The sequence below is a fragment of the Macaca mulatta genome, chromosome 7 (genome assembly GCF_049350105.2).
Source record: "Macaca mulatta isolate MMU2019108-1 chromosome 7, T2T-MMU8v2.0, whole genome shotgun sequence".
NCBI lineage: Eukaryota > Metazoa > Chordata > Mammalia > Primates > Cercopithecidae > Macaca > Macaca mulatta.
The window spans coordinates 19,981,758-19,994,622 of record NC_133412.1 but is presented as its reverse complement, the minus strand read 5'-3'; the positions used below and the strand labels follow the sequence as shown (position 1 = coordinate 19,994,622).

General features: G+C 45.6%; 1 protein-coding gene and 1 pseudogene across 3 annotated transcripts in view; one reads left to right on the top strand and one right to left on the bottom strand.

The window, feature by feature from the left end:
• STARD9 (StAR related lipid transfer domain containing 9) overlaps window positions 1-12,173 on the bottom strand; it is a 152,809-nt gene extending 140,636 nt beyond the window's left edge. For both annotated transcript variants that reach the window (XM_015142036.3, XM_015142037.3), the window contains exons 1-3: window positions 12,091-12,173; window positions 4,396-4,465; window positions 1,861-1,977 (exon numbers count right to left, since the gene is read on the bottom strand). In XM_015142036.3, the coding sequence (XP_014997522.3) occupies window positions 1,861-1,977; window positions 4,396-4,465; window positions 12,091-12,137 (234 nt within the window). In that variant the 5' untranslated portion in view covers window positions 12,138-12,173. The remainder of the gene's footprint in view (window positions 1-1,860; window positions 1,978-4,395; window positions 4,466-12,090) is intronic.
• Window positions 6,266-9,143, top strand: LOC144329848 (eukaryotic translation initiation factor 4E-binding protein 2 pseudogene; annotated as a pseudogene). The gene has a single exon (XR_013395530.1). The product of XR_013395530.1 is annotated as a eukaryotic translation initiation factor 4E-binding protein 2 pseudogene (transcript).
• Window positions 12,174-12,865: the final 692 nt, after the last annotated feature.

Genomic DNA, 12,865 nt, shown 5'->3' with positions numbered 1-12,865 from the left:
GAAGACTCAGTGGAGGGCAGGTAATGTCCACACTGCCCTTTTCTACTGAGCATTAACAGCAAACACATTAGGACTACAAAGGTGAGATGCTTATATAACAGAAGAGGCCCACTGTGACAGCAAATCCCACAGTGGTCTAGGGTCGTATTTCTGTGTGTTCCTTTCAGAAGGGAAGAATGGGGTAATTTAGAAATACTTAAATTTAGAAATATCTAAATCAGTGATTTAGAAATATTCAATCATCTTCAGAAGTCTACAACAGCAAAAAATCAGTCCTATCTCCTCTGAGTCACTCGGACTTGATAATGTTGTTCCTTTGACATAATTATTAAAAGCTTTATAGCTGGGTGCAGTGACTCATGCCTATAATTCCAGCACTTTGGGAGGCTGAGGTGGGATAATTGCTTGAGCCAAGGAGTTCAAGACCAGCCTGGGCAACATGATGAAAACCTGTCTCTACAAAAAATACAAAAATTAGCTGGGCATAGGGGCACACACCTGTAGTCCCAGCTACTGAGGAGGCTGTGGTGGGAAGATCTCTTTCAGCCCAGAAGGCAGAGGCTGACGTGAGCTGAGATTATGCTGCATTCCAGCCTGGGCAACAGAGCAAGATCATCTCCCCCACCCACCGCCCCCAAAAAAAAGTTTTACAAGAGACTGAAATACTTGTCAGAAAACATACTTCGGCTTTTTATTCAAAGTTATATAGAATCCTAGGCAATGATAATCCAGGCTCCCCCAAAATATTTATATTTCCAATAGTATTTCCCAAGGATATATTCCCATAGTCTTTTCTTTCATATGTGATATGATGATAATGAACCATGAAAGGCCAAGTAAATGGCTTTCCCAATTTTAGGTTTGGACTTTTGCAAAGCACCCTGATAGCTGCTGGGGCAAGGGCTACCATCTGTGGCCACCGAAGCGAATGCAGCAAGGCTTACTGGCCGTGATGTGGACTGGGTACGTGGCTTTTAACAGTGCTCAAACCCAAATAACACTGCCGCTTCAGAGAAACAGAGAGGTCCTGTAGACCCACTGGCCAGACCTGCTGCTGCCCTGGAAACTTGAAAGAGAGCTAAGCAGAACCACAGGACACATGACAGGTGACCAACAGGCTCAGCTGGCAAAGCTCTGGCTGCTCAAACAGCAGATCGATAGACTCACCTGCCTCCTACCTACCTTGCAGGCTGGCTTACTAGCTGTCTAGCCCTTTCCCACTCTGCCTAGGAGGACAAGTACAAGCTTAAGGTTCAAAGAAGATACTAGCCTCTATAATTCCCTTGTGCTGCACATAATACACGGCCGTTCACCTATCATAGGAGCAGGACACTACCTGAACTAACTTACAGCCCCCTGAATCATGAGGAGGCTCAAACTTAAATGGACACTAACCAACTTAGATGTCCTGGGCAAGCAGTCTTTTCCCACCTTCTTTGTTCTTTCTGGAAGTGATAACTCTCACTACCATTTCTCAGACCAAAACATCATTAGTTTCAGACCAAAGTATCATAAGAAATAGCCAGGACTCAGATTTCATGTAAATTTCCCAATGAATATCCAGTTATGTAGAAATGAGGAATACACAATAAGATTACATTTGAAATAAGCTTCTTTTGTTAATGTTACCATGAAAATGATTCCTTGAAAAGGCCACTGGTTTCTTGATGTATTGAAGTTTCTTCCTTTTGAAAATTTGTTGGTTATTTTGACATTTTCTTAAAGTACCAATTAGAGTACTTCCAATCTGTACAATTGTGCTATAATAACCTTGAGAAGTATCTTTATAATAAACATCTTAAACATTATACACAAAAAAAGAACTGAAGAGAGTGAAAGAAAAATGATAAATGATATTACCACATCTTGAGATGCATACTGGGGATCCTCTGGGTTGACTGACCAGTAGCAGTAATCAAAGCCAAACGCCATAACCTTCTCCCGGGAGTCCCCAAAGCCATCTGGTCGACTGTCCACCTAAAATCAAACATAGGATCCAGTGTCTTTCTATCATAATATTAGAATTTGGCCAGTGGCACTTGATCACCCTCTACCATAGCTAGAGAGACTTGGACTGGTCATGAGACTGTTTATATTATCTTCCTGAAAAAGAAAAGGTAAACTTTGTCTCCATCTTATTAGATACAAATAAAACACAGAGAACTAAATTTGTCTGTCATCCTATCATATATCTGCCTACATAAGAACCAACTATATGAGACATGGTAAAGCTTGGGAGAGAAAGCCTCTCCCGCTCTGGGCATCTTCTTATCACTACAGGTTGAATGTCCCTTCTTTGAAATGCTCGGGACCAGAAGCGTTTTGGATTTTTTTGGATTTCAGAGTTTTTTGGATTTCTGAATATTTATATATACATAATGAGATATCTGGGGGATGAATCCAAGTCTAAACATGAAATCCTTTTATGTTTCTTATACACTTTATAAACATAGCTTGAAGATAAATTTATACATTTTTGTGCATAAAACAGTTTTGTGCATAAAATAATTTTGTGCATAAAACAGTTTTGGCTGCAACCCATCACATGAAACCAGCTGTGAAACTTTCCACTCGTGGCGTCATGTCAGCATTCAAAAAGCTTCAGATTTTGAAGGATTTCAGATTTCAAATTTTCAAATTAAGATGCTCAACCTATATTCTTTTCTAAGTATTTCTGCAGAGGATCCTGGAGTGTGTGAGTAGTGTGGCCATGGTGCCTGACGGGCTCCATCAACCTGGGGCTTTCACTGAGATTCCTGGAATATTCAACCTCCAATTAGACACCACATTGGACAGAAGAGCCAGAAGCAATCTAGCTGCTCAAGGTAGATGAGAGTAGAGCCAGAGTTTGGCCTTGCACTGACCTCCAGGTACTGGAGAGAATGGCGTTCTTCACCAAAATGCCTTATTTTATACACTCTGGATGGGGAAAGACAACCCTGACACCAGCCATCACAAATGACAGAAGAATGAGGCCGCCAGAATGATTAAGAGATTCTACATGGATAACTGACCTCAGGGAAGTAAGCAGCCAGGGAGGTGTGCAGAAGGTAGATTCAAGTTTGACTGATTCTTAGAAACAAAAACATGAGATCTTAGAACAAAGCAGCTGAAGTGATTAGGCAACAGAGATATAAATAAGAGACAGCAAAGAATAAAAGGTCCTTTGTCCCTGGGGAGCCCTGTTGAAAGTCTGGTAGGTCCCCATTGTTTTTTAGCAGAGAACTACTGACAAGAGGAAACAGATCACATCACAGGAGTAACAAGAGAGCAGGCATGACTGTGAAGACTGGGGTCCAAATAACTCTCACTTTTGCCAGTTTCCTCAGCTCTCAGGAATGCTGAGTGCCACCTGCAAGCTGACTATAGCAATAGTCACATGGTCAGCTTCCCCAGTCTCTCTCCACTCCTCAAGGCCCAGAAAGAAAGAAACCTCTCCATCTTCTGTTTGCCTAGTAAATGGAGGAACAGGGTGGAGAAAATTAGGCCGAAGGGAGACTGAGGGGTATGGAAGGAAGTTCCAAGTGTCTGTCCAGTCATGACTCAAAGTTCACTGAGATCTGTGAAACGGAATTTGTAACAAAACCCAGGTTAGTGACTGACTCCCTTCTGGGATCTGAAAGATGTTGCTTGGATCTCAGTATAGCTAAAATAAACCCTGCATTACCAGGTGCATACTAAAATCCCTAATAATGTCTCTAGATAAAGTGGTATCAACTGAAAAGATTAGCACAAAGTTTAACTGGTCAGGTGAGTTAAATAGCATATGGATTGCCTACAGCATGATTTAACTATTGCCCCCAAAACATCCCGAGTTTACTTTCAAAACATCTACCAACTAATTTCCCAAACAGTTGCACCCTATTTGATAAAACTTAGGCTGCAGCAGCCAAATGCCCTGCACTTCCGTCTTGATTTTATTTATTTAATTTATTTTGAGACACAGTCTCGCTCTGTCACCCAAGCTGGAGTTCAGTGGCGTGATCTCAGCTCACTGCAAGCTCCGCCTCCCGGGTTCATGCCATTCTCCTGTCTCAGCCTCCCGAGTAGCTGGGACTACAGGCGTGCACCACCACGCCTGGCTAATTTTTTGTATTTTTAGTAGAGACGGGGTTTCTCCATGTTAGCCAGGATGGTCTCGATCTCCTGACCTCGTGATCCGCCCGCCTCGGCCTCCCAAAGTTCTGGGATTACAGGCGTGAGCCACTGCGCCCGGCCACCTTCTTGATTTCTTAATTTGCTTTATGATTGGCACAAGCTCTTCCCACTATTCCCCTTATATACCCTTCCCTCCCCAACTCTCAACACATTCACATATACACCTTCAGCCTGGAAGCCCCTGTAGCAATATTAGCTCCTCAGTGGAAAGAAAATGAAAAACAATTTCAGGCTTACCTTTAAATTCCTGATTTTCGCCACTTTGCCATCAACTTCCACAATAATTCTTCCCCCTTCTTTGGTCTCCCTAGAAACAAGACCCAAACTCAGAAGAAATGTTGCTTTTCTTTTTAAATCAAGAAAAAAGAAGCTGAAACCAGTGCTAGTGGGACAAAATATTTCCCTACTGCTGTACCCTTAAGAGAAGTGTCTGTCTCCATAAATGGCTGTAAGTGTCACGTCAAGCAATCCCCTAGCTGGCAGGCTTCCCTGGATCTTTACAATTTGGCTCTGGAACAGCTCACATTCACATTTAGTACCTTCTAGGTGTGAGGCACTGTATTAGGTGCACTACATATTGTTCTTCATCTTATGCTATCCTCCTACATACCCTCCTGACATAGTTTGCTAACATATCATTTTTACAGGCAGAGGACTAAAGCTGAGAGAAATTATGTAACTTGTCCAAGGTCACACAGCTATCAGTGGCAGAGCTAGGATTTAAACTCATATTTGTCTGACCACGAAGCCTAGGCTCTGAATTATACCTTAAAGTCAGGCTTAGAAACCCTAGAGAGTGCAGGGAGCAGTGGCTTGCACATATAATCCCAACTACTTGCAAGACTGAGAGGCAGGAGGATTGCTTGAGCCCAGCAGTTCAAGGGTGCAGCAAGCTATGATCACGATACTGCACCCCAGCCTGAGTGACAGAGCAAGATCTCATCTCTCAAAAGAAACTCCAGAGAGCATCCTTGGCCCAGCATATAACACAGCATCATCTCTCATTTTCCGTAGCATTTTGAGCATGGATATTGACAAAAAAAAAAAAAAAGTATTGGAATCCTCTCTGCTGAGACCCTGAGAATATATTTCTCAAATTCTTTCCTTATATCTTCTTAAATTAGAAGGAGGGCCAAGATCCTCAAGAATCTTCCTATGTTGCAGTTATCTGGTAATACTGCTAACAACTAAACAATCTCTACACTCACTTTAATGGGCTTAATCCAGATGACCCACACACACATCTGATGCCTATCTTTTTTCATAATATAAAAAGTCACAGCTAAAGTACTCATGACCAAAATGTTAACAGATGAGAATTAAATTAATTAGTACATCCTCCTTACTAATATATAATATTATATATAATCCTCCTTACCAAATATAATTGATCCAATATCAATTATATTTAATTGATAATGAAAGTTATCAATTAAATTACTCCTAGCCTAGAACCTGAAAGTTGAGACAATATCTTCAGTCTTATTTTTTATCCTTCCTCAGGCTTCCCAGGCTGTGACCTAGAGAACTAGGGGTAGGAGAAGCACAGTGAGACAGGGGTTTTTAGATTTAATTTTATTTACTTATTTAGAGACAGGATCTCACTCTGTTGCCCAGGCTGGAGTGCAGTGGTGCAATCATAGCTCACTGCAGCCTCAATCTCCTGGGCGTAAGCATTTCTTCCACCTCAACTTCCCAAGTAGCCAGGATTACAAGCACATGCCACCATGCCCAGCTAATTTTTATTTTTTTATTTTTTGTTGACAGAGATTGGTATTGAACTCCTGGGTTCAGGCGATTCTCCTGCCTCAGTCTCCCAAAGTGCTGGGATTACAGGCGTAAGAAACAGTGCCTGACCCCTTGTAAAACTTTTAAAAACCAGACAGCCAAGCACAGGGGTCTGAGCAATAAAAATTGTTGTATTGTTTTATCAAATGTTCATAAAAATCATTGAAGTAGTTATCCCTATTTACAGACTTAAACAAAAACAAAAAAAGTTATATAGGCTTCCTGTCATCGTCGTCGCCGCCGCTGCTGAGGCTGGAAGATCGAGAGGCAGGGGTGTAGCGGGACGAGGGAACCAGAGGAAGCGAGCGAGGAGCGCGCAGAGCACGCTTTTCCGCCCGCCCGAGGGGCCGGAGCAGACCGGCCCGGCGCCGCCGCCTACCCGCCACACAAAGCCCAGAGCCCGCGCCCACAGCCATGTCCTCCTCCGCCGGCAGCGGCCATCCGCCCAGCCAGAGCCGCGCCTTCCCCACCCACACCGTGGTCATCAGCTACGCCGCGCAGCTACCTCATGACCACTGCACGACGCCCGAGGGGACGCTCTTCTCCACCACACCAGAAGGAACTCGAATCATTTATGATAGAAAGTTTCTGTTGGATCTTCGCAGTTCTCCTACGGCTAGGACCCCACCCTGCCATCTGCCCAATATCCCAGGAGTCACTAGCCCTGGCACCTTAAGTGAAGACTCCAAAGTAGAAGTCAGTAATTTGAACAACCCTGACAAGAAACATGCAGTTGGGGGTGGTGCCAGTTGGAGATGGACATCTGACTCTCCTGCAAGGATTAGAAGAAAAGCAGCAACAGGGACACCTGAATGCACCTGATTTGGCCAATAGGATCAACAGTGAAAAGACCGAAGAGGCAATACCAGCAGTCCCCATTACATTCTCCACCTCCCACTCCTCCTCTGGGTGCCAAATGATGATAGGAAGATAAGCTTCATCTGACCATTTCTTCTCCCTGTCTCCTGTTCCCCTTCCCAGTTAAACAAGTTAGATTGAAGGCCCTTGGTGTATTTTCTGTAGAGCTAAGCATCCCTTAGAGGAAAACAGTTAAACTCTGGCTTTCCTAGTTTTCTTTTTTTTTTTTTTTTTTAGACGAAGTCTTGCCCTGTCTCCCAGGCTGGAGTGCAGTGGCATGATCTCGGCTCACTGCAACCTCCGCCTCCCCAGGTTCAAGCGATTCTCCTGCCTCAGCCTTCCGAGTAGCTGGGACTACAGGTGTGTGCCATCACACCGGGCTAACTTTTTGTATTTCTAGTAGAGACGGGGTTTCACCATATTGGCCAGGCTGGTCTCGAACTCCTGACCTTGTGATCTGCCTGCCTTGGCCTCCCAAAGTGCTGGGATTACAGGCGTGAGCCACCGTGCCCGGCCTCCTAGGCTCTCCTTTATTGAGTCACCCTCATACCCCGCAATTTTGTCCCAAACCCAATATCAACCTACAACTGCCTGGCGTGTTGTTGTTGTGCTTGGGAAGAAATGGGGAAGTCTGGGGAAAGGATACAGAGGCTTGGTGGGCCTAACACCATTCATGTTCCTTACCCTCTGCCTCTCCTCCCTGTATCCCACCTATGGTTCAGTGCTGCAAGATTCTGGACTTGGGTCTTTAAAACCAGCAGGGGGAAATGATAAGAAGAGAGCTGCTTTTCCTTTTTACCTTCAGGTATTTGTCCCTTGGGACAGAGCACAGTTCGTACAACTCTGGTAGCATTACCCTGGGACACTGTTTTGAGGTCCACTTCCCTTCTTTCCTCTGGGAGGAATGTCTTCTGTCTTTGGTATTACAGTTCATCTTCCCATTCTTTTACTTAGCACATTTGTGCAGTCATTTTTAACTCCGTACATCAGAAGAGAGCCCTTGGTAACCAGTCTTGCTCTTCTTCTGCCATTCCTCCCTGCCTGCATCTTGTTGCTGGCAGAGTCCTCTTGTACTTCAAGAAAGCCAAGTGATTTTGTCGGCTCCTAGAGCAGGTCCATAGCAAGTAATAGAGGCACTTTGGCCTCCACTTGGTGGGTAAGGCCTGATCATAGTATCGTGTCAGATAATGCCTAAGAATGACCTCTGAAGAGCATTGACCCATTTGAGTACCCAGTCTCAGTAGTCATTTTTAAGTCCAGTTAGCATTGTGATAGCTGTTCTCAGATTGCAGTTCCTTATGTTTTGAGTTTGAAGTCGATTTTCAGAATGTTCTTAGAAAATAACTGCATTTTTTTTCCCTTTGTGGATCTGCTTTGTTTGGCTGCTGAGATAGATAAGCATGGACTTAAAAAATGTGTTCCTCCCAGTTTTCTTGCCTTTCCTATCATACTCTGAATTTCCCTCCCTACCTCCCTCTCTCCTTCCTTTCCTTCCTTTTTCTCTACCTGGCCATTTTTCAAATTTACATCAAAGATACCTCAAGTGTTAGCATCTGAGAATATCTGTCACTCCTCTTATCTGAGAAGTGACCTTTTATTTTTAAGATGACTACAGACCTATTTTTAAATATGTTTTCAGTACCATTTTGAACAGCAACTTTCTAATTAAACATCTTCCAGTGTTAGGAAGGTGAGAAATGTTCATAGGCAAGTCTGCTGTTCTATGTCACCATCTTTTGTCTCTCCTCATCCCTCAGAAGCTCTTTCCTTTCCCCTCCAGTTTTGGGTGTGCATGTTTGGAGTTCATAGTGGGTGGTTTGTAAAACTGGACCATTCTGCCTTGTTATGGGTTGTTCGTGAAAGACTCATTCTTTTCTCTGACCCTTTAGCTTTTGCATTCCCACCTACCTCTCCTGGGACTATTGACAGGCACAACAATCCCAGGAGAATGACTCCCCTCATAGAAAGACTAAAGCATCCATCCCCTCATAGTTAAGTAGCCACTGGTGTCCTGGGAATTTCTGGTTGGATTTGGTGTCCTGAACTTTCTTAGAAATCAGATCCCAGGGTGAGAGTCACAGGCCGTTTGGCCACAAAAGAAACCTGTTTGTTTTCCTTTTGAACTATGAAAAGACCCTGTTTGTGAACACATTTTAGAAAGAAGAGAGGATGTCTGCAGAACTTTGTTCTGTTTTCTGCTACAAAAATGTGAATAGTTCAGAGTGAAAACCTTTTGTGATGGCTGTCTCTCAGGAACAAGCTGGATTGCCAATGTTTTGGGGATGCTTTGAGTCTCAAAAATTGATAATCAGAAAAGTATCTTTTGTTTAATGTATCCCTGTTCTGATTTTAATTAAACTCCAAATCTCATTTTACATATTCTTCGAAAAACTTTTTTTAAAAAAAGCTATACAGTGGGTTAAGAGTAAGTTTTGAAGGGCAAATAGTCTTCTAGAGCCTACAGTATTGGCAGATCAGATATGTTCTCACAATGGTTAATTGAGGGTAGACAAGGGGCAGCAATTTCATAATGAGGTATGGAATTTCTGATTATGGGAAACTGTGAGGTAGAGAGGAGGACATCAAAACCATTTCCTATACAGCAGTATCATTTTATTGAGGGTCAGGCTGGGTGTGGTGGCTCATACCTGTAATCTTAGCACTTTGGGAGGCCATGGCGGGCGTATCACCTGAGGTCAGGAGTTCGAGACCAGCCTGGCCAACATGGTGAAACCCTCTCTCTACTAAAAATACAAAAATTAGCTAGGCATGGTGGCAGACGCCTGTAATCCCAGTTACTCAGGAGACTGGGACAGGAGAATCGCTTGAACCCAGGAGGCGGAGGTTCCAGTGAGCTGAGATCGTGCCACTGCACTCCAGCCTGGGTGACAGAGTGAGACTCCATCACCAAAAAAAAAAAAAAAGAAAGAAAAGAAAAAATTGAGGGTCAACTCTAGTCCTACTGAATAAATGCGCACTTGAGACACAAGTGCAACTTTTCTGTAATCTCAGAAAGAGCAGTAGGTCTAATGAATCAAATCTTGGCTCTAACTACTTTTAGAACTTAAGCCAAACCATTCTGTCATCTGGAAAAATAAAAAATAGAAGCTTGGGCCAGATTGTCTCTAAGATTTCTTCCCAAGCACATCAGATCCAATGACTTTGTCAACTGAGTGTGTGCCAATGACTTATTTGAAGGTTGGAACAAACCATATAATCACCAGATTCCCCACATTCAGATAAGCCTCAATGAAGACCGTATAACACACTCTGAAGAATAGCTGCCATCTCTGCAGGATTCTGTGAGAAGAGGGAAGTGATCTGGACCTCTTGGCTAGGGCCACACTGGGTTTATCTGTATCTGCTCCTGAATCTTCAGCCTGCTACAATCTGTTCACACCTGGGTATCTACAGTCTTGACATCCTACCACTTGCTGCTCAAGGCTCTTAACTTGAGCTAAAGTAAATAAATTGTGCTTTTCTTTTTCACTTCAGTTTTGTTTGATATGTTATTCTCTACTGCGGCTGCAAGTAAACCAATTTCAGCATCATTTTCTTAATCTAATTCATGCTATTATAAATTCCTAGTGTTCAGCTGGGCGCGGTGGCTCACACCTGTAATCTCAGCACTTTGGGAGGCCTCAGGTGGGTGGATCACGAGGTCAGGAGATTGAGACCATCCTGCCTAACATGGTGAAACCCCATCTCTACTAAAAATACAAAAAATTAGCAGGGCGTGGTGGCAGGCGCCTATAGTCCCCGCTATTCAGGAGGCTGAGGCAGGAGAATGGCGTGAATATGGGAGGCGGAGCTTGCAGTGAGTTGAGATCGTCCACTGTACTCTAGCCTGGGCAACAGAGCCAGACACTGTCTCAAAAAAATAAAATAAAATAAAATAAATAAAAATTAAAAAATAAATTCCTAGTGTCCAAGGAACTGAGAAGTTACTGTTAGGAGTGGTCAATATTGTTATCTTGAAAACCCTAAAAGAACAGTTTTACAAATACAGAATATACCAGAGGCTACCTCCAGAGTAGCATCTGCACATATGAAAAATCCCCCAGCCCTGAGCTACCACATCCAGTTATGAAGAAGCCAGGTGTCCCACGCCATTTACCAATCAAAACGCAGCAGTTCAGGCTTTCCCTCTTTCTTCAGTGTACCTCTTTTGCCCTCTTCCTATTCTCTTTTTCTTTCTTTCCATTTCATTGCTCTTCTCGTTAGTCTGTCAATTACAAGACTTTTCAAAGACAATCATTTCCATATGAGGACGAACATAATCCTCACTAGTACCAAATTTTATTATGGGAGACAATGCCTATCTTAATCCTTCTGCCCAATTATCAAACTATCTTACGTCGTAGAGATTTTTAAACTTGCCAAATAATTCCAACATGTGCCTTCTGGTCCCCCAAAGGACACTCTGCCAGATTTACCTCCCACCACTCACTGCTCTCCACACCAACCACCCCTTCCCCATCAAAACTTAACCTCTAGTTAGTCCCTCACAGTCTAAGTCCTTTGCTCTTGGCGGTCTTACTACATAGATGGCTCTTTACACTCTCTCCACCTGTCAACAAACTCTACTTGATCTTTAAAAAACACTTCATCTGGTGACAAAGAGAAAAAAGTTCGTGGCTGTACACTGGATGTCTCAAGGGCAGAGATGAGAGATGCGCGATCAAAATAAGCCACGAGGAAACGGGCACTGAGGGCTCTGACAGAAGGAAGGGGTTGGAACAACTTCCCCTACTTAACAGTTCCGTCCTGGATTAAGTCAGCTGTCGAGCACAGAAAGAAACCGTGACCTGTGTGGGCCTCAATTTCCCCCTCACGCCTTCACATTCTGCTTTCTCCACATCTTCGCAGAGAAACCCATGCACACCCAGGAATACACAACATTCAGCCTCAGTCCTCATGGGTACACCCAAGCCCCCCAAAAGAGAAAGGAGAATGCTCATCCCTCTCCCAGCCTTTCTCAAAGGCCCAACCCGATGCCGCGAGCCTCGAGCCGCCGTCCCTCGAAACTCCTGCTGGCAGGACGCCAGCGACGCTCACCCAGGGCAGCCCTCCCGCGGCCGTCCGAGAACCGCTATCCCCAGGACACAACGCGAAAGCTCGACTGAGGTCCCGTCCCGACAGGCCTCTGTGGGTTCCGGACCCCGACCCCCCGGGTCACTTTGTCACCGGTTTCTGCGCGCCAGAATCTCTGGAGGGGGAGACGCTGACCTCCAGCTCTTCTCAGCTCCTGCGAAGCCTCAGGCGCCCCCTCCCGCCCAAACTCACCTCTTGCTGAGCGGCCGGACCCGCACGGCGACCCGCACGTTCGCCATCCGTCTGCCACAAACCAAGTCCAGCAAGTCAGCTCCGCGGCAGCATCCCAGGCCCCCGCCCTAAGCCCAGCCCCAGCCCCAACCCCAACCCAGCCCCGCCCGCCCCACGCGCCTCTGGGGACGCCCCCGCGCGGACGGGAGCTGCCGCCCGAGCGGGGCGGTGCCTGCCTAGCTTCGGCCAATCCTGAGCCCGGTGGGCGGGAGAACTCCCGGCCCCGCCTCCCCTCAATCCTCCCTAAAGTCTCCCGACGCGCCCCCGCCCAAGCACGCGCAGCAGCCGGAGCTGGCAGGTTCCTTCCGAGACTCGGTCATTCCTTAGCGTGGTGGGCGGGAGGATGCCAGCGCTCGCTCCGCCTCACTCCACCCGAAGCCTCCCGGGTCGCCCCCGCCCAAGCACGCGCTGCATCCAGAGCCGCGTGGTGCCGGCCTAGCCTTGGCTAGTCGGTGGGTGGGAGGACGCCCGGGCTCGCCTCGCCTCGCTACGACCCACGGCCTCCTGGGACGCCCCCACCCTTGCGCGTGCCGCGCCGGGCCCATCAGTGCCGGCCCAGCTTCAGCCAATCCTGAGCCGAGTGGGCCGCGAGGACGCAGTGCCAAGTCTGTTGTTCCCGGCTCCGCTTACCCTGAAATAGTTTTTGTTCTTTGACTCGGTGTCCGTGCTATGTAAAGTCAAGTAAATCAATTAAGTTTTGTTCTGAAAGTTTGTAAAGTAATTTGCTAAATACTTT